This window comes from Rana temporaria, chromosome 2 (genome assembly GCF_905171775.1).
Source record: "Rana temporaria chromosome 2, aRanTem1.1, whole genome shotgun sequence".
In the NCBI taxonomy this organism is placed as follows: domain Eukaryota; kingdom Metazoa; phylum Chordata; class Amphibia; order Anura; family Ranidae; genus Rana; species Rana temporaria.
The window spans coordinates 452,480,909-452,507,606 of record NC_053490.1 but is presented as its reverse complement, the minus strand read 5'-3'; the positions used below and the strand labels follow the sequence as shown (position 1 = coordinate 452,507,606).

Below are 26,698 nucleotides of genomic sequence, written 5' to 3'. Positions count from 1 at the left end.
GGGGGCTCCCTGGTACAAGGGGGGACTCTGATGCAAGGGGGGACACTCTAATGCAAGGGGGGGACACTCTGATGCAAGGGGGACACTGAATGGGAACACTCTGATGCAAGGGGGTCTCTCTGCAAGGGGGATCTCTGATGCAAGGGAGACTCTGATGGGGGACACTCTGATACAAGGGGGGCTCTGATGGACACTCTGATACAAGGGGGGCTCTGATGGTGGACACTCTGATGGGGGACACTCTGATACAAGGTGGGCTCTGATGCACGGGGGAACCTCTGATGCAAGGGGGGCTCTGATGGGGGGACACGGATGCAAGGTGGACTCTGATGGGGGACACTCTGATGCAAGGGGGACACTCAAAATTAAAGTGGGCCTGTCTGGATGAAGTCCAGGGCCAAATTTTTGTCCCAGTCCAGCCCTGTATATGGCCCCAGCACATTGATCCCCCTGCCAGCACAGGGAAAGAAGTGCGTAAGCACTTATCCTTTGGCAGAGCCGGTAAGATGGAGCTCTTTCCTATCTTCCCGGCGGCACACAGAGTGATAATGCTAATGCGCATGGGGTGATTAGAGTATGCCCAGGCACACTCGGCACACCCTGTGTGTACGCCTATGGCTGAACACTGTTGAATACACACTATAGCAGCGTGCGAATGTGGTTTAATCACACGATTTTGCGCGTGTGTACAAACATGCTAGAAATGCATGTGACGCTTACATTGCCATTCATTGTTGGAACCCCAAACGCAGCAAGCAAGAAGAGCAATTAAGCACGCAAAAAAACTTCAAATGTAGCATAGTTACATAGTTAGTCTGTTGAAAAAAGACACAAGTCCATCTAGTTCAACCAATAGCAAAACCTCAAACAAAGGTACACAAGCTTTTTTTTGCCACATTTAATAATGCCCATTGCACACATTCCAGGAAAAGTCCAAAGAGTAGCAGATGCTGTAGCAGATGCCAGCTGGAGACTGGGGACACCATGCCAGACAAAGGAGTCCTGTGTGGCCCCTGACACGTTGCACCTTATTGCTGTGATCTTCTCAATAAACATTTTCGATGGAAAATAAGTATTTGGTCACCTACAAACATAATTTTGCACAAACTGTCGTGATCAGTTCTTGAAAGCTGTGTACTAACGATCAGATTATCATACGATCGATTTGAAATCTGTATTTTTCATCAGATTTCCTGATTGTGTGTACTAGATATCAGAGGCTGAGGCGGCAGCTGGTCGGGTATACTCCTTTTATATAAATAAATGTTATTCATATATTCTTCTGAATGAAAATATGCTTGCTGTAACCCACATACAAATGTATAATGTTTATATATATATACACACTGTATATCTCCTGGATGGATGATATTTACAAAGAGCATACACCTCCCATACACGCAATGAACATATACTGTGCTCTGCCGCTGCCTATTCCCTCCCCCATCACCCGGCCTGTGTACAAGCACTGAAACAATCTGCAATTATAACGAATCTCTGCCCTAATGAGTCACTGTATTAGACATGTCTGGTTTGTCCCAGAGGCATTTTTTTGACTTTTTTCAGACAGTTGGGTTTACGGTGAGGATAGAAGTACGTGCCAGACTGCAACATATTGGCGTATTAGGAAATAAAAGATGAATAATTTATAGAATTAATGCAGTATTTACAGACGGTAATTTAACCACTTAAGCCCCGGACCATATTGCTACCTAAAGACCCAAGGGGTTTTTACAGTTCGGGACTGCGTCGCTTTAACGGCTCCCAAACAAAATTGGCGTCCTTTTTTCCCCACAAATATAGCTTTCTTTTGGTGGTATTTGATCACCTCTGCGGTTTTAATTTTTTGCGCTATAAACAAAAATAGAGCGACAATTTTGAAAAAAATGCAATCTTTTTTACTTTTTGCTATAATAAATATCCCCCAAAAACATATATAAATTTTTTTTTCCTCAGTTTAGGCCGATACATATTCTTCTACCTATTTTTGGTAAAAAAAAACGCAATAATCGCTTATCGGTTGGTTTGCGCAAAATTTATAGCGTTTACAAAATAGGGGATAGTTTTTTTGCATTTTTATTTTTTTTATTTTTTTTTACTACTAATGGCGGCGATCAGCGATTTTTTTCGTGACTGCGACATTATGGCGGACACTTCGGACAATTTCGACCAATTTTTGGGACCATTGTCATTTTCACAGCAAAAAATGCATTTAAATTGCATTCTTTATTGTGAAAATGACAGTTGCAGTTTGGGAGTTAAACACAGGGGGCGCTGTAACATTTAGGGATCACTGTGTGTGTGTTTACTAGTGTAGGGGGGTGTGGCTGTAGGAATGACATCATCGATCGGATCTCCCCTATAAAGGGGATCACCCGATCGATGCGCCGCCACAGTGAAGCACGGGGAAGCCGTGTTTACACACGGCTCTCCCCGTTCTTCAGCTCCAGGGAGCGATCGCGACGAAGCGGCTAAAAACAAATAGCCGCGCCGTCGTCCCGGATCGCTCCCCAAGCGGACCCGACCTCCGCATGTACCGGGGGGGGGTCCCGATCGGACCCACCACCCACGTCTAGCAGAGGACGTACAGGTACGTACATGTGCCTGTCCGTGCCATTCTGCTGACGTATATGTACATGAGGAGGTCGGGAAGTGGTTAAAGTGGTTGTAAACCCCCCCCCCCCCCCAAAAAAAAACCTGCAAGACAAAGGCATAATGAGCTAGTAGCTCATTATGAAATACTCACTAGACATGTGCACAACAAAAAAAATCTTTTTTTTTTTTTGTTTTGTTTCGTCCTGTTCTGTAGATTCATAAAGATTCGTAATTTCGTAAGATGCAAGTTTTCCTATTCAGACCCGTTCGTATTTTCGTTGATATTGAATGATTCATAATTCTGTCTAATTTATTTTCGTGGATTCGAAATTCGTAATTTTGTTAGATAATAATTTTCGTTTATTCGGTACACTATTCGTAATTTAGTAATTGTTACTTATGTGAGATTGCCTTTTCCGTTGATTCGTAACATTGTTTTGTTTTGTTTTCGTTGATTCGTGTCTATTACCGTGCTTCGAATGGATTCGTAATTTTGTACTTTCGTAAATACATTGCGGTGCGGTCATTTCGCAATCTTGTATTTTAGTTTAATTTCTAACACGCGGCTAATCCATATTAAGATAGGCCTCGTACGCACGACCGAGAAACTCGTCGGGCGAGACACATCGTTTTCCTCGACGAGTTCCTTGTTAGGCTTGTGGAGGAACTCGACAAGCTTGCTTTGCGTACACACTGGCAAGACAAAATCTCCTCGTTCTCAAACGCGGTGACGTACAACACATACAATGGCAGGGGAAGTTCGATTCCACTGGCAGAACCCTTTGGGCTGCTTTTGTTAATCTCATGTTACTGCGTGTTAAGTAAAAGTTTGATCTGAGACGATTTGCACTTTTCAGTCTTTTACAGCGTGAAAAATGTGTTATCTCCACTTTTACTCCCGTCTCATACTTTATTCTGAGCATGCGTGGGTTTCTAAGCATACACACGCTCAAGTTTCTCGTCGAAAACCAGCCCGATAAGGAACACGACGAGGAAATTGAGACTCCCGTCGAGGAAAAAGAGAACTTGTTCTCTTTTTTGCTCGTCGAGTTCCTCAACAGTTTTCCCAATGAAAAACATAGGCCTCGTACACACGACCGTTTTCCTCGGCAAAAAAGCTCTCCCACCAAGTTTCTTGATGGATTCTGTCAAGTTTCTCGGTCGTGCGTACGAGGCCATAGACTTTCTCTTAAGCCCGTACACACGGTCAGGCTTTTTGCCAACAAACTTCAAAATGAGCAAGTTTTCCAAAAAATTCGACCGCGTGTACGCTCCATCGGACAACCTTTTTCGGTTTTCATCGGACAAAAGTTCGCTCTTCAAACGGACAAACTTTTCGGCAACAAAAGTCTGGCCAACTCCCTTCGGACAAAAATCCACGGAAAAGTTTGTTTGAAGTGCGATCGTGTGTACGAGGCTTTACACTGTCCAATGTGACTCAGCACAAAAGAGATAAGCTGATTGGCTAAGATATTAAGTAAGATACCGTATTTATCGGGGTATTGCGTGCTCCGGCGTATAGCGCGCACCACTAATTTTGACCCTAAAATCCTGTAAAAAAACATTTTATTACATTTTACTACTTCTCCCACGCTGTCTTCATGTCGAATCCCCGCTTCCCGCGCTCAGTTTGAAGCCTCCGCCGACGTATACCGAGCGCAGTACACTCGGGTATATTCGGCCAGCCTCGGCTTCTCACGCATAAACGTCACAGAGCGTGACTACGAGCAAAGCCGAGCCTGGCCGAATGTATGCGATTGTACTGCGCTTGGTATATGTCGGCGTAGGCATTCAAACACGGCGCGGGTATCGGCGTATATCACGCACCCACGATTTTGCCCTGATTTTCAGGGCAAAAAAGTGCGCGGTATACGCCGATAAATGCGGTACATCACTCACTAACTATACTGCTCAGTGCCCATTCGAAAGAACGATTCGAGTACATGTTTATCCGCTGACACCCGCAATCACATAGGGACCAATGTATGTCGCTTTTTCATCCGCAAACGGATGGATGAAAAAGCGGACATACGGTCCGCACGTGTGAAAGGGGCCTAGATCTAAAGGAAATTGAGAAATGTATGTATAAATATAAGAAAATTGTATAATGTTTGGCCAGCTTTACTTATGCACAGCATTAACAGCGGTGATGTTGCGATAATGCCTAACAATGTATTAAAACGTAGTCTCCCCACTTTTTTTAATCAGCTCGCATGATGATCTGGTGTCTGTGGGTTCTCTATCAAAAATCCTCGTCAAATTTAATGAAAAATCTTACCATGTATGAACAGCCAAATCTGCTTAAAAATCTGATTTTCAGATTGGTAGGAAGAGAGTATCTATATATATATATTTTAGGAAGACTCTTATTTCCAGCACATTCTACTTTGTACACAGCATGTAAAATTACACCCTCCTCTTGGTAAACCTCCAGAGCTCTCGCCCTGTGTGGTCCCAGTGTTGTAGATGTGGCCTCAGGCCTTGTTGTCTATGCATGGAGGATGAGCAAGACGACAGAAGAAGCGGGTGGCGGTGCCAGACAGGAAGTAAGCTCTCATTTTCTCAGCTGTCGCCTGGATGGAGCTCGTGCCTGGAGCAGAAACAACACAAACTGAAAACAGCGCTTCCAGAGCATCAACAGCCTCCTTGTTATAGAAGCCAAATAAAACGATGTAAATGAACGTTTTTGTAAGGTTCAAGCAGCTTTATCAGTGCCTCTGCTTTTGTTTGGATGTAATATACAAATCAAAGGACTAGTAAACAGGGCCGGTGCAAGGATTTTTGCCAACTAAGGCGAAGGTGCATTTTGCCGCCCCCCAGACGCACACACCATACATTATATCTGTGCTCCATTAAGCTTTAATGGTTATGATGCTTAAAGTGATCGTTTAACTTATTTATCTTTTACAGAGAAAGATAGCATAGATGGCGTTATTCTGCATTGCGCTGTATAATGTACTATTGCTGGGATTTGTTGTTCCTCTGTAACTGGTGGTATTCTGCATTGAGTTGTATATAATGTATTATTGCTGGGATTTGTAGTCCTCTATAGCTGGTGGTATTCTCCATTGCGCTGTATAATGATTATACTGCGCAATGCAGATTACCACTGACCAGTTATAGAGGAACAACAAATCCCAGAATTAATACATTATACAGCGCAATGGAGAATACCAGCAGCTATAGAGGAACAAAAAATTATATAAAATGCAATGCAGAATACCAGCAGACGCAGAGGACTACAAATCCCAGCAATACTACATTATATAAAATGCAATGCAGAATACCAGCCGTTACAGAGGACTACAAATCCCAGCAATGATACATTATATAAAATGCAATACAGAATACCAGCAGTTACAGAGGACTACAAATCCCAGCAATAATACATTATATAAAAAGCAATGCAGAATACCAGCAGTTACAGAGGACTACAAATCCCAGCAATAATACATTATATAAAAAGCAATGCAGAATACCAGCAGTTACAGAGGACTACAAATCCCAGCAATAATACATTATATAAAATGCAATGCAGAATACCAGCAGTTACAGAGGACTACAAATCCCAGCAATAATACATTATACAGGCTGCTTAATATATTATTGCAGGGATTAGGTGTTTTTGTTTAAACAGGAAACTTTAAAACATGTCCCCCTTACCTGTTTCTGAAGCCTTGTAAGTCATGACAGCTGCTCTGCGGGCGTGTGTCCGGCCTGTGTGGTGAGCACGGCGTGGTCTGAACTCGTCCTTCAAATGCCGGCAGACCACACACACTGCTGCCCCCCAGGACAAGAGACCCCCCTTCCATTAGTACAGACCACCCCCCGGACAAACCACCCCCTCCATTTGTACAGACCCCCCCATAAGCCAGCCCCCATTAGTACAGACCCCCCCCCACAAGCCATCCCCCACAATTAGTACAACCCCCCACAATTAGAACAGACCCCCCCCCCACAAACCACCCTTCATTAGTACAGTTAACCCCCTCTATTAATACCGCCCGCAATGCGCCTCTATAGAGGTGCATTGCGGGCGGTATTAACCCTTTATCGGCCACTAGCGGGGGTTAATACCGCACTGATAGCGGCCAATTCCCGCGGCAATCCCGGCGGTATAGCGCCGATATTTTTAGCGGCTCCCGCTCCAATGTGAAAGGGGCCTAAGTCTTTTAACTCTCTTCTGAACGGTTCCTTTGTTATCAGCCTGAGATATTTTTTGACTTTTTAGACAAAAGCAGCCTGAATCTTTTGTCAAAGGAGGTTGCTAAAATAGAGTAGCAGAGAGCAGCTCCTATTGCAAAACAGCTCTGAGAGTCTCTGCCTATGATGAGAAGGGGGTGTGTGCCTTTCCTCCAATCAGCAATTTTAGCTACCTTGGCTGCATGCCCAGACATCACACTCTGTGTTAACCAGGAAGAGAAAATCTTCTAACAAAATCTGAACTTTCTAAACAGTATATAAATGTGAAGACAGCAGATATACATATAAAACCAATGTAGGGAGATTTGGTTAATCTCTGTGTATTATCTGAGGCTGTTCACTTCACTGGGTGTATGGAGGATTTACATCCACTTTAAGGCAAGCTTTCCACCATTAATGGACAGAAAACTGGACAAATGTCACCACCAGTATACATTCAATAATTAATATTCTGAAAATTGTGCATTTACTTTCTTCTAGTGTTTCAAGAAAGAAGCATGTCTTCACACCAGAGACTCATTTCACTCCAAAGTGACCAGTGCATGCAAACAGCAGAGAACAGGGACTGTGGGGTAAGTTAGCAAAGCTATTACTGTATATATCTGAGTATTTTACACATCGCCATGTGATCAGGAAGCACCCCAACCCCCAAATCACCAACTGGAAATCCCTGCTGCTACAGTGGGGATCGAAAGTTTGGGCACCCCAGGTAAAAATTTGTATTAATGTGCATAACGAAGCCAAGAAAAGATGGAGAATTCTCCAAAAGGCGTCAAATTACAGATTAGACATTCTTATAATATGTCAAAAAAAGTTTGATTTTATTTCCATCATTTACACTTTCAAAATGACAGAAAACCAAAAAATGGCGTCTGCAAAAGTTTGGGCACCCTGCAGAATTTATAGCATGTACTGCCCCCTTTGCAAAGCTGAGACCTGCCAGTGTCATGGATTGTTCTCAATCATCGTCTAGGAAGACCAGGTGATGTCAATCTCAAAGGTTTTAAATGCCCAGACTCATCTGACCTTGCCCCAACAATCAACACCATGGGTTCTTCTAAGCAGTTGTCTAGAAAACTGAAAATAGTTGATGCTCACAAAGCTGGAGAAGGCTATAAGAAGATAGCAAAGCGTTTTCAGATGTCAATATCCTCTGTTCAGAATGTAATTAAGAAATGGCAGTCATCAGGAACAGTGGAAGTTAAAGCAAGATCTGGAAGACCAAGAAAAATATCAGACAGAACAGCTCGCAGGATTGTGAGAAAAGCAATTCAAAACCCACGTTTGACTGCACGATCCCTCCAGAAAGATCTGGCAGACACTGGAGTTGTGGTACACTATTCCACTATAAAGAGATACTTGTACAAATATGGTCTTCATGGAAGAGTCATCAGAAGAAAACCTTTTCTACATCCTCACCACAAAAATCAGCGTTTGAACTTTGCAAATGAACATATAGACAAGCCTGATGCATTTTGGAATCAAGTTCTGTGGACCGATGAGGTTAAAATAGAACTTTTTGGCCGGAATGAGCAAAGGTACGTTTGGAGAAGTAAGGGCACAGAATTTAATGAAAAGAACCTCTGTCCAACTGTTAAGCATGGGGGTGGATCAATCATGCTTTGGGGTCGTATTGCAGCCAGTGGCACAGGGAACATTTCACGAGTAGAAGGAAAAATGGATTCAATAAAATATCAGCAAATTTTGTATGGTAACTTGATGCCATCTGTGAAAAAACTGAAGTTAAAGAGAGGATGGCTTCTACAAATGGATAATGATCCTAAACACACCTCAAAATCCACGGGGGATTACATCAAGAGGCGTAAACTGAAGGTTTTGCCATGGCCTTCACAATCTCCTGACCTCAACATAATTGAAAATCTATGGATAGACCTTAAAAGAGCAGTGCGTGACAGACAGCCCAGAAATCTCAAAGAACTGGAAGACTTTTGTAAGGAAGAATGGGCAAAGATACCTCAAATAAGAATTGAAAGACTCTTGGCTGGCTACAAAAAGTGTTTACAAGCTGTGATACCTGCCAAAGGGGGCAGTACAAGATATTAACTCTGCAGGGTGCCCAAACTTTTGCAGACGCCATTTTTTTGTTTTCTGTAATTGTGAAAGTGTAAATGATGAAAATAAAATCTAACTTTTTTTGACATATTATAAAAATGTCTAATCTGTAATTTGATGCCTTTTGGAGAATTTTCCATCTTTCCTTGGCTTCGTTATGCACATCAATACAAATTTGTACCTGGGGTGCCCAAACTTTCGATCCCCACTGTATGTTACTAATGCCGACACCAAAGGAAACCGAATTGGCCTATCTGTGATGTGGGAGCAATTGAGGAAGACAGGCTAGTAGAAACGTTTAGCTCCCTTTCACCAGATGGCTTGTCATTCCCATTCGTTACCAAATGCTTTCATCTTACTGATTTTTCTTATTTGCTGTATCTGAATCTGCCAAATGTTTCTCCCTTCTCTGAACTCACAGGCCTTCCCCAGTTCATTCACTGGCAGTGCCTCAAATTCTAGGCTAACCGCATAAGTCGTGATGTATTTATTTCCTGTGTTTCTGTACTTGTTGTTTAGTACATAACAGAGTACATAGAGCCATTACATCAGTGCCCCAAAAGAGTCTATTGTCCCTATTTTTATCATGAAAGAACAATTAAGGACCCTTCTGGGAAGAATCCAGTTAACCTTCCAATTTTTATTTGGATTGTGGAAGGAAAATTGAACCCCCACCCCCCCAAAAAAAGAAAACCCACATAAACTTCATTAGTGAGTTATTCATCATATATAAAAAGATACTGCTGCCTAAAATCCACACCAGCGCCGATGACATACAAACCAGCGCCCATCAAATACACACACTACCCAGCACGTGCCTTGGACATTTTATAGATAGACAACTCCTATCCTAATATTGATCAGTGGTTCCAGATTAATAGTAAGTACAGTGAAACCTTGGATTACGAGCATAATCCGTTCCAGGAGAATTGTTGTAATCCAAAGCATTTACATATAAAAGCGAGTTTCCCCATAGAAGTCAATGGAAATTAAAATAATTAGTTCCACATTGACTTCTATGGCATGCAATACCGCATGTGGCCAGAGGTGGGGGGTGCTGAAGAGACTTGGAAATATTCGGAGACCGTTCCACTGCATTCCGAAACCCTCGAGAATAGAGCATTTCCAAATGGCTCTGATCAGCTCTGACGCCCCCGCACCTCTGGCCAAATGTGGTACTGCACACCACAGAGCCTTCAATCCTGGGGCCAGATCCACTATTGATACGCCGCGTAACTTCTAGGATGCTCCGGCGTATCTTTGTTTTGTATCCACAAAACAAGATACGCCTGAAGCTGGGCTAGATCCGACTGACGTACGTCTTAGTACGCCGTCGGATCTAAGGTGCATATTTACGCTGGCCGCTAGGTGGCGCTTCCGTTGATTTCTGCGTCGAGTATGCAAATTAGCTAGATACGCCAATCCACAAACGTACGTCCGTCCGGCGCATTTTTTTACGTTGTTTCCGTAAAGGCTTTTTTCGGCGTAACGTTACCCCTGGGTCTATGAGGCGTACGCAATGGTAAGTATGGACGTTGGGACAGCGTCAAATTTTTTACATCGTTTGCGTAAAACGTTTGCGAATAGGGCTTTGCGTAGAATTACGTTCATGTCAAAAGCATTGGCTTGTTGCGGGTTAATTTGGAGCATGCGCACTTCCATACCCCCACGGACGTCATTTACGTGGGGTCAAGACGTATTAACATAAAACACGCCCACAACTTAGTCATTTGAATTGCGCTCCCTTACGCCGACACATTTACAGTACGCCGCCGTAACTTACGGCGCAAATTCTTTGTGGATACAGAAAATACGCTGTAAGTTACGGTGGCGTAGTGTATCTGAGATACGCTACGCCGGACTTAAAAATGCGCCGAGGTACGTGGATCTGGCCCCTGCTCTTTTTGCGAGACAACACTCGCAAATCAGTCAGGATTTAAAAAAAAAAAATAGCTTGTATTGTGAAATGCTCTTTAACCGCGTTACTCACAATCCGAGGTTCCACTGTACTGTAGTAGGGAACAGACACAAAAAGATACACCCAGCATCTTTCCAAATAACTGTTCTGTTTTTTTTTGCCACTTTTGAGTTTATTTAAACTTGCTTACGTAAGTATCACATTAACCCCTCGCAGACCGGGCGGCCCGTGCAGGCAAAGCTACGTACCCGTACGTCCAGCAGTGACCCACCCCTTCCTGTCAAGGCCACACCCCTTTCTGTTTAAGACCCGCCCTGGAATTTTCGAGTGGGGACACTAGTTCTTAGGGCCTGGGGGGGGGCAATGGATTCCCTTAATTTGCATAGATTTTCTCTCACTTCCTGTTTGGCTATGGGGCAGGAAGTGAAGGGAAGTCTCTGAAATGGGACAGGGATGGTAAAAAATAAACTGACAGGGACTATAACCCTCCTTTACTCTGTCCAAATCAATCAATATACACTTATTTGACACTTTTTTGGGGACCAGTGACACCAATACAGTGTACTAATGACACTGGCAGGAAAGGGGTTGACGTCAGGGGCAATCAAAGGGTTAAATATGTCCCTAGGGGTTGCTTTCTAACTTTAGGGGGAGTGCTATGACTAAAGGAAAACAGAGATCCGTGTTTCTGCTTAGCAGAAACCCAAGATCTGAATTTTTCAACTCTGGCAGAACAGGAGTCTGCCTTGTTTACATAGGCAGACCGCCGTTTTGCCTCTTTCCAAATGATCGCTGGGTTTCCAGGCACAGCGGGAGCAGGTCTCTGGCCACACGCACGTGCACGCGCCCCTGACCAGGAAGAAGAAATCACGTACAGGTACGTGATTTGGCGCTTAAGGGCTGCTCTGCCGCAGTATATGCACGTGGGGCGGTCCTTACGCAGGTTAAAAGTGCCTGGAGCGTTTGTGTAAGAGACTTACAATTTTAGGGATACTTTCAATTATTATATCTTTACCATAAGCAGTCTTGAGTCTTGCATTTAATAAAGACCAGTCACTGCAGTTCTCTTCTTGAGCAGGGTGACTGGTCTTATATCCGCCCCCCTTATTTCATTCTTTGCAGATTGCCTGCAGTAGGCTGGCCTGCTGGGTCCCTCTACAACTTTCCGTGGAAATCTCCCAGTGTGCATTGCTCCTAATACGCCGCAAGGACATATTGGTTCTGACGTGAAGTTAAAATACGTCCAGCCCCATTCATGGACGAGTTACGCAAACGACGTAAAATTTTCAAATTTCGTCGCGGGAACGACGGCCATACTTAACATTGGTACGCCGCACTTACGCCACCATATAGCAGGGGTAACTATACGCCAGGAAAAGCCTAACGTAAACGGCGTAACTGTACTGCGTCGGCCGGGTGTATGTTCGTGAATTTGCGTATCTAGTTGATTTACATATTTCGACGCGTAAATCAGCGTACACGCCCCTAGCGGCCAGCGTAAATATGCAGTTACGATCCGACGGCGTAAGAGACTTACGCCTGTCGGATCTAAGGGAAATCTATGCGTAACTGATTCTAAGAATCAGGCGCATAGATACGACGGCGCAACTCAGAGATACAACGGCGTATCTGGAGATACGGCGTCGTATCTCCTCTGAGAATCTGGCCCTTTGTTCCTGGAGCTATGCTTTACTGAAAGTATGCCCGTCTTGAGAAAAGTATGGGGGCTTATATCTCTAGCCTGCTTGTAATGATAGTTGTCTGGCTTCAGTCAGCTGTGATCACCATAAAAATCCGTCTTCTCTTTCTGGAGCCTGTTTTAGTAAATATCCAAACCCTCTACATGCTGTAGGTTTGTGCACTCCGTATACCATGAGCCCAGATAGGCCTGCTGAGAGGAGACCAATGTTATAAATATATAAATGAAATGTTATCATTTTTAGGCTTGCTTTTGCTTTTCCTCACAAGTTCATGTTCTCTGTCCCCTGTGTTCATTCCTTCACACCCAGACTCTCCTTCATTCCAAACATCCTCCCAGGGCTGGCTGCCTATTTGGTGTGGTTACCTCAGCTGTTCAGAGAGGCCTCTGCCTTTCAATTTACGTTCTTTAGTAGCGTCACCTTTTCCATAGAAACAGCAGTTTGCTGCTGCCACCTCTGCGCCTCGCCTCACTTCCTGCACCAAACACTCTGTTTAACCCCTTAAATGCCAAGCAAGCTGCTTTGCAAGACATCAATAATTTTGCACCTTGAAAATAGTATTTTCCGTCTTCTGCCCTTGCTTCAAAAAAGATCATTTGCATTTGTAACGTGCAGTCTTTTGCCTTTCTGGCATTTTTTCTTTTGTGTTTTATAGTATACAGTCTCCAGACTTTCTGAATAAAGGGCAAGTTTACTGTCCTTGAGGCTTTATAGGGGCCAGACTGCAGCCAGTGGGATTAGAAAACATTGTGGTGGCGGTGAGAACAAACAGTGCCCCTTCATTGGTTTTAGTGGAAGAAATAGTGCCCTATTTTTACTATCAGTGGAAGGAATGGTTCCCCAATTATTGGTATTTAACCACTTAAGACCCGGACCTTTAGGCAGCTAAAGGACCCGGACAGTTTTTGCGATTCGGCACTGCGTCGCTTTAACTGACAATTGCGCGGTCATGCGGCGTGGCTCCCAAACAAAATTGGCGTCCTTTTTTTCCCACAAATAGAGCTTTCTTTTGGTGGTATTTGATCACCTCTGCGGTTTTTATTTTTTGCGCTATTAAACAAAAATAGAGAGACAATTTTGAAAAAAAATCAATATTTTTTACTTTTTGCTATAATAAATATCCCCCAAAAATATATAAAACATATTTATTTCTCAGTTTAGGCCAATACGTATTCTTCTACCTATTTTTGGTAAAAAAAAATTGCAATAAGCGTTTATCGGTTGGTTTGCGCAAAATTTATAGCATTTACAAAAAAGGGGATAGTTTTATTGCATTTTTATAAATTTTTTTTTTTTTACTACTAATGGCGGCGATCAGCGATTTTTTTTCGTGACTGCGACATTATGGCGGACACTTCGGACAATTTTGACACATTTTTGGAACCATTGTCATTTTCACAGCAAAAAATGCATTAAAAATGCATTGTTTACTGTGAAAATGACAATTGCAGTTTGGGAGTTAACCGCAAGGGGGCGCTGAAGGGGTTATGTGTGACCTCATTTGTGTTTCTAACTGTAGGGAGGTGTGGCTGTAGGTGTGACGTCATCGATTGTGTTTCCCTATAAAAGGGAACACACGATCGATCACGGTGCCACAGTGAACAACGGGGAAGCTGTGTTTACACACGGCTCTCCCCATTCTTCAGCTCCGGGGACCGATCGTGGGACTCCAGCGGTGATCGGGTCCGCTGGTCCCGCGGTCACGGAGCTTCGGACCGGTTCTGGGCACTTAAAGAGGACGTGCCCAGCCGTGCCATTCTGCCGACGTAAATGTGCAGGAGGCGGTCCTTAAGTGGTTAAAGTGGATGTAAACCCTCCATACACCCAGTGAAGTGAACAGCCTCAGATGATACACAGGGATGAACCAAATCTCCCTACATAGGTTTTACATCTATATCTGCTGTCTTCAGATTTATATACTGTTTAGAAAGTTCAGAGGGCCCTTTCACACATGCGGACCGTATGGCCGTTTTTCATCCATCTGTTTTCGGATGAAAAACGGACATGCATGTATCCCTATGGGATTGCGGATGTCAGCGAATGAACATCCACTGACATCCGATCTCATCAGTCTCCGCTATGCTCCGTTTCTGCAGACTGAGGAAAATCCTATTTTTCCATCCATCACCTCTGCAGAGGCGCATTGCGGGCGGTATAGCCGCGGTGTCCCATTGTTTTCAATGGGAAGGAGCGGTGGAGGAGCGGTAAACACACCGCTCCTCTCAACGCTCTAAAGATGCCGCTGACAGGACTTTTGGAGCGGTCCCGCCAGCGCATCGCCTCAGTGTTAAAGCCCGTGCTTTCACACTAAGACTGCAGGGCAGGAGTTTTTCAGGCGGTATTTAGGCGATATTTTTAGCGCTAAACCGCCTGAAAAACTGTGTGAAAGGGGTCTAAAGGCCCGTACACACGGTCGGACTTTCGGCCAACAAACTTCAAAATCTGCAAGTTTTCAATTTTGTCCGATCATGTGTACGCTCCATCGGACCAACTTTTTCGGGTTTCATCGGACAAAAAGTTCGGTCTGCAAATGGACAAACTTTACGACAACAAAAGTCCGATGGTGCCTAGTCCGACCGTGTGTACAGCAAGCCATCGGACTTTTGGACAAAGTGCAAATACGCATGCTCAGAACCAATGTTAAAATCAACCAACAATAGCAGAAGTTAACCAAAGGGTGGCGGTAAAGAGCAGAAAAACCACGTGATGTTGGGAAAGTTTTTGAAAAGTTTGCAGAAAAGTCCAAGCGTGTGTATGCTATGGGTGTGACCGGACAAATCACTTCAGACAAAAATCCAAGGGAAAGTTTTTCACAGCGGGAGGTTTCTCCGCCATCAAGATACAATGATCACTGCTGACGGCTATAGCCATGGGCAGTGATCGTATGATAAAAATGTGGCAGCTTGGTTGTACTGAAGTTAATCGATTAGATCAGCTTCAGCACAACCAGCCTGCCCATTGATGGATTGAAATTTGCCCAGTTACTGCTGAACTGGGTGACTTTCAATCTGTCGAAGGCTGGCTTTATTCTTAGTAAAGCCTAAACAGAGCTCACTTTACAGGGTCTAGCCGGGTTTTCACCGTCTGCAAGGGTCTGATTTTGTAATAGATGCACACATGTATGATTATTGCTTTTTACAGTGTAATTTGATATTAATATATATCTCATTCATTTCCAGCAGATTTAGGATCTCCAAGGTTATCGTGGTTGGTGACCTTTCAGTGGGAAAGACATGCATGATAAATAGGTAAGAGAATGGGGACATAATTGCTTGCACATGATTGGATGATGGAAGTCAACAGAGTTTTTGCTCATTTACTAAGCTCTGGAGCAACTGCACTTGCAGAGTGCACAGTCTTTTTGCCCTTAGTAAATCAACCCCTATGAGTTTTTTTTCCGTTCAACCCAGCAGGTTGAATGAAAAAAAACTGTCAGCTCTGGTTGGAGTTGCTGTACTAAGGATCCACCGTTAGTACAGCGATCTCACCCACTGAGCTCTTGTGTTCTGACAGGGGGACGCCCCCCCCCCCCACCAGAACCAGAACACTCCAGTCAGTGCTCTCAGCCATTGGCTTCAGTCAGACTGCCAAACACAAGGGTCGAATGTCGGCTGGTTTTTATTAAACCAATTTTGGTGGAAATTGCATCCTAGTCCTTCTATGTACAGTGCCTTGCTAAACAGACAGTTATACTGGGTACAATAGCGAAATGGCTGAAGCTGAGTGGAAAATTATCAGCCAATTCTCTTTTATGCCTGCTAATACAGCAGTGCTATGCTTTTTTCTGGCCCATAGTTATTAATGAGAGTGAATGTCCAGCATGTTAGGTTAAGAAAACATCATCAGGAACTTGTTAATTCAATTTTAAAAAATATCGGCTTTTCCTTTGTATGGCCGCCTTCAAGCCCAACTCCAAATCAGAGGCAGCTCTTTAATTAGGCGGTCGCCTAAGGCCTCGCACTTACAGGGGCCTCGCGGCCACCTAACTTGCCCAATGCATTACCCCAGTTTTGAGAGACAGGGGACCTTAACGCTGCTGCTGTGCTCAGGCAGCGTTAAGAGCCCTGACTCAGGAGCTGGGCCACCAGCGTCCCTAACAACCTGTGAATATCCGTGATATTACCCCTTGTGACGTCAATGACCCAGCGTGCCCTCAGTCAATGACGTCACAAGGGGGCAGGTTCACCAGGGGACATCTCCGGGTGGCCCCCACCCCTTAGTTATTAAAGAGCAGGATCTGGGGGCCGCCTTGTTAAAGTAGGCTTCCAGATTCCAATAAGCCCCATGCACGCAGACCCCCCCCAACCACCAGCCAGGGTTGTGGGGAAGAGGCTCTTGCCCTTGAATTCTTTTTCATATCATGGGAGAGAGTGGGGCCCCATGTCAAGTTTTGCCTAAGGCCTCACAAAGCCTAGAGCCGCCTCTGCTCCAAATAACTTTGTTTTTAATTCTGGACTTGGCGGGGAAGGGTTAGAACTTCTGGCGGATTTTATTGTTCCCTGTTACTCTACTTTGAGAATTCCTATCAGTTTTTATCCCTGTGACCCTAGAACTAGAAATGAGGGAAACTGGTATCACCAGGACAGGAAGTAAGGCAGACAGTAAAACAACATGGATCTAATCCTTCACCACAGTTTCTAGCAAAAAAAAGAAAAAAACATTTTGTCTGGAGTTGTGCTTGGCTCAATACTCACAGTATGTACAGGCCTTGGTTTTCAGATGTAATAAGTTGGAACAACAAATTGATTATTTCTAACCCAATGATGTGTCAATTCATATTGTTTTGTGGCTTTATCTACCCTACCCTGTTACTTTTTATAGGTTCTGTAAAGATGTATTTGATAAAAACTACAAAGCGACAATCGGGGTGGATTTTGAAATGGAAAGGTTTGAGATCCTGGGAATTCCCTTCAGTTTACAGTTGTAAGTAATAGGAAATATGGAAAATCTTGTTTCGCTTTACATTTTAAGTATTTCATCTGGTTGTAGGAGATCAGATGTAAACACATACATTTGTGCTCAGTGCCAAGAGTCTGGCTCCTGTAGTTTTCTGTGCGAGTCTGCTGATGGAGGGAGCAAGTGGCAATTCGAGGGCTCCTCTACATTTCACTAATGATATCTGCTACACTAAAGCACACCTCTTATGCCCCTTACACACGATGGAAATTTCCGTCGGGATAAACTCCCACAGATTCCATTCAAGCTGTCTTGCATACACACTGTCACACCAAATTTCGACCGTCCAAAACGCGGTGACGTACAACACTATGCCGAGCCGAGAAAAATTAAGTTCAATGCTTCCGAGCATGCGTCGACTTGATTTTGAGCATGCATGTTTTTTTTCTCCGTCCATACAGACGAACGAATGTTTTTCATCGGAAAAAAAGAGAACATGTTCTCTTTCTAAGTCCGTTGGAATTTCCAATGGAAAAACTCAGATGGGCACATGTACGTGGCTCTTTAAGCCCAGCCGTGGGGTCGCGTGCCGCGGGCGCGTGCACGCGACCCGGTCCGAAGCTCTGTGACCGTGGCCGCGGGACCCGATCGCCGCTGGAGTCCCGCGATCGGTCCCCAGAGCTGAAGAACGGGGAGAGCTGTGTGTAAACACAGCTTCCCCGTTCTTCACTGTGGCACTGTCATCGATCGTGTGTTCCCTTTTATAGGGAACCACAATCGATGACGTCACACCTACAGCCACACCCCTCTACAGTTAGAAACACAAATGAGGTCATACATAACCCCATCAGCGCCCCCTTGTGGTTAACTCCCAAACTCCAACTGTCATTTTCACAGTAAACAATGCATTTTAAATGCATTTTTTGCTGTGAAAATGACAATGGTCCCAAAAATGTATCAAAATTGTCCGAAGTGTTCGCCATATTGTCGCAGTCACGAAAAAAACGCTGATCGCCGCCATTAGTAGTAAAAAAATTTTTTTTTTTATAAAAATGCAATAAAACTATCCCCTTTTTTGTAAACGCTATAAATGTTGCGCAAACCAATCGATAAACGCTTATTGTGATTTTTTTTACCAAAAATAGGTAGAAGAACACGTATCGGCCTAAACTGAGGAAAAAAATTATGTTTTATATATTTTTGGGGGATATTTATTTTAGAAAAAATTTAAAAATATTGAATTTTTTTCAAAATTGTTGCTCTATTTTTGTTTATAGCGCAAAAAATAAAAACCGCAGAGGTGATCAAATACCACCAAAAGAAAGCTCTATTTGTGGGAAAAAAAGGACTCCAATTTTGTTTGGGAGCCACGTCGCGCGACCGCGCAATTGTCAGTTAAAGCGACACAGTGCCGAATCGCAAAAACTGGCTGGGTCCTTTAGCTGCCTAAAGGTCTGGGGCTTAAGTGGTTAAATGTAACTGTATTGCTACACTTAGAGGCGCCTCTCTTTTATACTTGTGACGTTACTTGTATATCAACAAAACCCATTAATTTGATTGTTTCCCGAAACAGTTACATTCAAGGCATGTTGAGAATAATAACTGTCAGGCCCCGTACACACGTCCGAGGAACCCGACGGGCAAAACTCATCGTTTTGCTCGTCAAGTTCCTTGTGAAGCCGCCGAGGAACTTTCCTAATTGAACAACGAGTAAATAGAGAACATGTTCTCTATTTGGCTCGACGAGTTCCTCATCGGCTTCCTCGGCCGAAAGTGTACACACGGCCGGGTTTCTCGGCAGAATACGGCTCTGATCGAGTTTTTGGCTGAATTCTGCCGAGAAACTCGGTCGTGTGTACCGGGCCTCACAGTTGCTTGTTCTATCGCCTGAACAATCAAGCCATCAAATGGCTGGTGTCATAACTGATCACATGTGCAGCACTGTGGCAACTGCAGATCAAACCTAGGCTAAGATGGCAGCTTCCTTGGCTGTAAAAGAGAGGAGGGATTAGTTCCGCTTTCACCTTCCCCGCTCAAAAAAATGTGTGAATCTTGTGTGAAAACATATGAATTGGCCCCTTAATTACCAACTATTAAACCCTAAAATCTAAAATGACCACATTTTATTTAGCTACCATTTAGATATTGCTTTACTTGCCCTGCACGTTACACGGAGTAACTATTGCCAGATTAGGCCTTTGTGTGAGTCCCTGATTGTCCAATTATTCAGACATTATAATGCTCACTGGGGGATTTCATTTTTGAAAAGTTCAGCTTTCACCTGAAGCAATAAAATGAGTGGTTGGAAAAGAGGGGGAGGCCTGTCTGTATTGTACTATAGTTGTCATAATTAATGACAGTAAGCTGTATTGTATGGAAAAAGGACACATATGGGAAGTGCCTTTATTTGTATTGTACATATTTTATTTTCTTGTACATAATTGTACTGTAGTTGTCATAATTAATGACAGTCAGCTGTATTGTATAGTAAAGGACACATATACACATATGGGAAGTCCCTTTATTTTCATGGTGCTTTGTCATTTTTTGATTTTTTTTCCCCTACTAGATGGGACACGGCAGGACAAGAGAGGTTTAAGTGCATTGCCTCCACATACTACAGAGGTGCCCAAGGTATGTATTAGAGGCCTGTTTAATGGGGGTGTTGTTTGTTCATTTTGTTAGTATTGTCAACTGTGCGTTTTTTGTGTTTTTTGATTGTACTTCATCCAAATATAAAAAGATTTAACTTAGATCTCTTTCAGACAGGCGGCAGTGCTTACCACCTTCTTTGCAAAGGGCAGCATTTGCAGAGGGCAGCATAGCAGATGCTGACAGGCGCTCAGGATTTTTCTTTTTGCTAATATATAAGAGGTCACTGTGCATGTAAAACTGTTGCAGTGCCTGGAACCCCTTCACTCCTCTACCATGTGGGCAGGTGACAACATGCCAGGACACTGTACACCAGGGGTGCCTAACCAGTGGCCCGCGGAGCCCTTTGATGTGGCCCACGACTTCCTCCTTTGGGATGGCTGGTTGGCAAGCCCAAATTTCAGGTTGCCGACCTGCCATCCGAGAGCATCAGTGTTGTAAATTAACCCGACGGACACCGTCATCTGACCACTCCGCTAATTGTGTCCCGCGCCTGGTTAGTAAGTCGCTTAATTCGCGCACCCCTTCCATAGACTACTATTTTAAACTGTAATTTCTCCAGTGAATTTGGGGACCCAGTACCGGCCGGTCGAGGGTCTCCTGGACCCAAAACGTGGCACACATGTAGCCCTATTTCTCCTCTACAAGTGTGCAAAGTTTGTTGTCTGGGGGACCTACGGCTGGGGAGCACTGATCTTTCAAACCTGGGCACCCCTTCCATAGACTCCCATGTTGAACGTCAGTCTAGTCATGGGCACAGTGAGGCATGGGCACAGTGAGGCATGGACACAGTGAGGCATGGGCACAGTGAGGCATGCAGATGGACACCCTAGGCTTATACTCGAGTCAATACATTTTCCCATTTTTTTGTGGGAAACATTAGGTGCCTCGGCTTATATTCAGGTCGGTTTATACTTGAGTATAAACGGTAAGCACCTTTCCCTACTAAAAAAATGTTGTTGTAATGTCAGGATGTATTTTTACCCTGGTGAATTTTTCCCTGCAAGTGTACTATCTAATCCTTCCTAAATATGCCCTGTAGTTACATATAGGCACATATAGGCACATAGGTATATGTCCTTTATGTTCAGCATAAAAACATATTGCATTCTTAAAAATTTATAGCAGCAGGATATTGTGATTATGGCGGTGCTCAAATAAAGAAATGTACATATATAGTAAAATTAGAATTTTTATTATTTCACAAAACCATCAACATAGAAATAAGGTTCAATAAAATGATTGACAGAGCATAGATATATTTTTACTGGTCGCTAGTGTCCATGAGTCAGAGTTGGTCAATAGTAAATGTTATATCCCAACATGTTTCGCCAGCATTGGTTTCTTCAGGGAAATATTTAGGACCACCAAAATTCACACAGCTCTGAGGAGCACCAAATGAGGGCACCAAGACAGTCCGCAAAGGAGGGGGGGGGGGGGGGTTTGCACAGCCACCGGGGGCATAAAAGGACTAGGTATGCTCAAGTATACATAGAGATTAATGCAGTGGCACCCATAACCTTGTAGTAATGGAATCAATATATTGCTGTATTGCCCTAAATAGCCACTGCAATATCATAGATACGTGAACTGCGGTCGCCCCTGCTCTCCAGCGGTTTGTGTATCTATTCTGCAGTCATTTTTACAAAACGTACATTGAGGCGTTTCCGGTCACTTCATTTCCGGATTCCAGCTTCCGTTTTTTTCCCCAAGCACAAGTGGAACGCAGTCCAGCTTTGGAAGTGAGCCCAGCGGTGAGCAGCTTCCATATCGCAAATTATTGTAGGCTATCCTCAATGCCAGGCTAAGGCACCTACTATGTAAGCAGGCACCCTGCTTTTTGTTTGATTACTTTTAAATAAAAATACAGTATTGCGCAATGGATTGTCCCTTTGTTTCCTTATGAGATAACTTGGTGGAGAGGAAGATACAGCACAGAGGATTTATCCATTAACTAAGGGTATCCAATAGGATTTCCCTACAGTGCATTAGACCGTCTTTTTAAGTAAAGAGGTCATATCCATCTGGTGAGCACTTTTTGGTGTTGTTTCATGCTAACGGTGAAGGAATTCTCCTCTGCTATCATGATTTAAGAATTAATAATATATGTTATGGACTTTATCACTTTTTCACTCTTTAATTATTAACCATTCCACATTGTCAAATTTATTGTTGCACTTTATATTTAATAGTTCAGTTTATAGCACTTTCATTAGTAACCTCATTGCAATTTTATTGCACATGTCACTTTATTCCATGTTATATGGTCTTTAAATAAGGTACATATCATAATTACAGAAGCGTCCCCTACCACCCATTTGTCCAATTGCACAGTGTTTATTTCTTTGTTTTTTGGGGAGCAGCTGCACATATTGTTTTACAAATTATTGTTTAGCGCAAGGTTCCCACTCACACTAAGTACTGAAATCTCAGACAATGTTATCAGCCTTCCCAGCTATTTGTTGTGGACTACAAAGCAATGCCCCTTGTAATGTAGATCAGGGGTCTCCAAACTTTTCAAACAAAGGGCCAGTTTATTGTTCTTCAGCCTTTAGGAGGGCCGGATTGTGGCCAGCGGGGGCAGAAAAAGCCCCGGGCCCAGCATTGGTGAGAATAAATTTGGCCTCATAGTTTGCCATCAGTAGGATAAGGAGTAGTGCCCCTATTAGTAGGAGTAATTGTATCTCATCATTGGTATCAGTGGAAGAAAAAGTGCCCCCTTGTTGGAGTCTGTGGGAAGATTAGTGCCTTATATCAGTGGGAGGAATAAAGCCCTGAGGGCCGGATAAAGGCTAGCAAAGGGCCGCATCTGGCCCTTGGGCCACAGTTTGGAGACCCCTGATGTAGATGATGAGAGGGAGATCTTTTTTGGATAAAACACTGAATTGTAATCTTTGATTTATTATCTTTCAGCAATAATCGTATCCTTTGATCTGTCAGATATTTCATCTCTAGAACACACAAAGTAAGTCCATTTTGTAAGACATGTATTGTATAGTACAATGATTTCTATTATAGAATAGTGAGTAATTTAAGGTATTACATTATTTAATAGGCAATGGCTGCAGGATGCATTGAAAGAAAACGATCCTTCCTCTGCGCTGATTTTCCTGGTTGGATCAAAGAAAGATCTCATTGTAAGTAAAGTGATGTTCCCTAATTAAACCGTGATTGATTAAGGAATAAAATCTCCTTTTCTCCTTTATATCTACCAACAAGTATTTAGAAGAAGGGTCTACAACAGGGGTGTCAAACTCAATTTCATCGCGGGCCGCATCAGCATTATGATTGCACCAAAAGGGCTGGTTGTATCTGTATGTCCAGCGCATCCCCTTCCCTTACATTAGATGTCAAGAGCCACCCCACCATCAGAAGTTGAGTCCCCCACTCTCCCTTACATTACAGTGCACCCCAGTGGGAAGAAGCTGGATGCATTGCTTGAAAGCAGAAAGTAAGGGTCTGGGGGAGGACCAGAGGAGGGCTGGAGCTCTCCTGCAGCTGCGACATGAAATGGTCTGGAGGGCCTGATTCGGCCCGCAGGCCTTGTGTTTGACACCTGTGGTCTACAATATAAGATGGAGATTAAATGGAGTGTTTAGGTAGACTCTCATATTTAGAACAGTTTTTGTTAAATCTATAGGTGATTGTATCGAGTTTGTACAATTAAATTATAACATGCAGAGAAGCAAGATATCTGCAGATTTCTATCCATGAAAATAACATGGCAATAGATAACTGCACCATTAACTGGACGTGTAAAGCAATGACAAAACCTTTGCTAAGCTTGTGTAACAGATAATATATTTACTATCGAGTCTTTGCTAAAGCTCACCACACATACAATTTTTCATAGTTTTGGTAAATCTAAAGTTGATTGCACAAAGATTGTATGGTCAGATTGTAATGTGTATGATGAGCTTTAGTATTACACAGGGTGGATTTGATTTAAACGTTCTAGTCCATTGGAAATAAGATATTGGATCTTTTTTTTCCATTTGGGGTTTGTTTAATGTAGAATCTGAAAATAACATTTCCCGTTGTGTTTTCTGTGCAGTCACCCTCTCAGTATATTCTCATGGAACAGGATGCAATACAAGTGGCCAAAGAGATGAATGCAGAATATTGGTCTGTGTCCTCGTTAACAGGTACTGTACATCACAAAGCCAAATGCCTTATATCAGCGGTGGTTGCATTTTGTGACAACTTGATTGTGCTTTTTTACCGTCTAGCAGAAAGAAAAAAAAAATGATTGTGCCATTTGCCGTTTAGAATAAGTAGTGTATCTGAAATGGATCCTCAAGGAACTCACAAGTTAGCCTGGGTACACACTGCCCGTGACTTTGAAGTCAGACACCAGCGCGACTTCGGCACAACTTGCATGCAACTTCTTTAACAGAAGTCAATGCTAGACGTACCAAAGTCGGACCAAAAGTATTGCAAGAACCTTTTTCTAAGTCAGAGTACTCAAGTTGCACCGATTAGAATGGTTCCATTGCACAGAATGGGGTCCAACTGGGGTCTGACTTCTGATGCGACAAGTGCTCCAAAGTCTGAGGCCCCGTACACACGAGAGGATTATCCGCTTGAATCGGTCCTCTGGCGGATTTTGATCTGATGGTTGTACTAACCATCAGATCGAAATCCGCGCGGAATCCATCCGCGGTGACGTGTCGCGCCGTCGCCGCGATGATGACGCGGCGACGTGCACGACGCTGGAAGATAAAGACTTCCACGCATGCGTCGAATCATTACGACGCATGCGAGGGAGAGGAGCGGACGGATTGATCCGGTGAGTCTGTAGAGACCACCGGATCAATCCGCTGGACAGGATTCCAGCGGATAGATTTCTTAGCATGCTAAGAAATTTTTATCCGCTGGAAATCCATCGGCTGGAATTTTTTCAGCCGATAAATGTCCGCTCGGACGTACACACCACCGGATCTATTCGCTGGAACTGATCCGCGGATAAATACCAGCGGATAGATCCGGTGGTGTGTACGAGGCCTGAGCGATTGTGGCATCAGTGTGAATGGGGACTATGAGTTCCTACCCTTCATGCATGCATACACATAAAGGGGCAAATTAAACAGGAGGCAATTAACCTACCAGCTTGTCTTCAGAGTGTGGGAAAAAAACAGAATACCTGGATGAAACCCACACAAGCGCAGGGGGAACAGGCAAACTCCATGCAAATAGTGAGGTGTTTGGGATTCAAACCAATGACTGTAATGCTGCAAAGCAGGCATGATAACCACTAAGCCACTAGGCTGCCCATGAACAGAGGTTGTGTTACAGTTGGGCCCCATTTTCTAGACTTTACCTAGCCATATCCAAATGCCATCTCCATCATTTTAAGGCCCCATGTACACGGGACGCTGCTAAACATACATTCAGAGGCAGTTGGACGCTTTTTTTCAACTGCCACTGAACTCATTCAATGTTATCCTATGTGATCATGTACACAGTCTCATTTATTGCCGTTTTAGCCAGTTGCGTTTAACAGCGTTTCTTTGAAAGCAAAAAATGGGTTCAGTCGCAGAAGATTCCCACATTTCGGACACTAAACCCGGCTAAATGCGGTAATCCGCGTTTAGCAGGGTTTCGTTTATAGGCATTTTTGACCATTAAAAAAAAAAAGAAAATAATATTTTTTATTTAAACGTGGAAAAACGCAAACGCAGAAAAACGTGACAAAACGCTGATAAACGCGGCATGTAAACGCAGCAAAACTGACATTTTAAACGTGGGTTACTATCTGTCAAGTTAAATAGTTCCGGAGCAGTTGTAAAAAACGTCCCGAGTACATGAAGCCTAAGAAAATGCGACTAACATAAATGCATCTATATTCCAAGGAAAGCCTTATGACAGCTTCCATGTAGTGACTGGCTAACAAAGCACAGGAGGAGGTTATTGAGTCAAGGAGTAAAGTGGGAACATTTGTGCAAAGTGGAGGGCTTATCGGAGTTGAGGATGTTGGGTGCATTGGAGGGTTACATAAATCAGAGCTTTAGGAGTGGGCTTGTTAGCTACAAGAAGTTTTATCAGCTTTGGGGATGCTAAGCCTCGTTGCACCTTAAGACTGATAGCTCACATGTTGCTTCAGGGCCAAGGTGTGTGAAGCTACTCCACCAGGGGCGGACTGACAACTCATGGGGCCCCTGGGCAATAGAAGATTAGGGGGCCCCCGGGCTTACAGATGGCCACCAAGCCAGGAGGCAGTGCAGAGGTGGGGCAGCTAAAATCTCAGGACTTTGCATGTCGATTTTGGACATATCAGGGACAGATGTAAAAAAAACCACAGATTTTTACATACTGTCCCTGGTTTTACTGAGCTTGGCAACCCTGATGGGGCCCTCTAGTGGCATGGGGCCCTCGGGCAGTGCCCGAGTGCCTCAATGGTCAGTCCGCCCCTGTACTCCACTAATGGAGGACTAGTACTGGATTACGAGAGAAAATGGTTACATTTACATAAAGTTTACTCTGTACAGAATATTGTTAATCCACATTAAATTTAAAGCTGAACTTCAGGCAAAAAGATGAATACATAGATCATTTTTCGAATAAGTAAGCTATTTTACCTGTCAAAGAATATGTATTTCTGTCTGTCTATTTCTGAGATTTAGATAAACCTATCAAACAGAACTGTCTGCAGAACAGGAGA

General features: G+C 43.6%; 1 protein-coding gene across 3 annotated transcripts in view; it reads left to right on the top strand.

Annotated features, from left to right (window-relative positions):
• The window catches only part of RAB34 (RAB34, member RAS oncogene family), a 49,551-nt gene that overhangs the window by 14,820 nt on the left and 8,033 nt on the right, over positions 1–26,698 (top strand). For 2 of the 3 annotated variants that reach the window (XM_040338521.1, XM_040338522.1), the window contains exons 3-9: positions 7,279–7,370; positions 15,669–15,737; positions 17,311–17,412; positions 19,955–20,019; positions 22,951–23,002; positions 23,093–23,174; positions 24,092–24,182. In XM_040338521.1, the coding sequence (XP_040194455.1) occupies positions 7,279–7,370; positions 15,669–15,737; positions 17,311–17,412; positions 19,955–20,019; positions 22,951–23,002; positions 23,093–23,174; positions 24,092–24,182 (553 nt within the window). The remainder of the gene's footprint in view (positions 1–7,278; positions 7,371–15,668; positions 15,738–17,310; positions 17,413–19,954; positions 20,020–22,950; positions 23,003–23,092; positions 23,175–24,091; positions 24,183–26,698) is intronic. The other variant, XM_040338523.1, reaches the window with a different exon arrangement.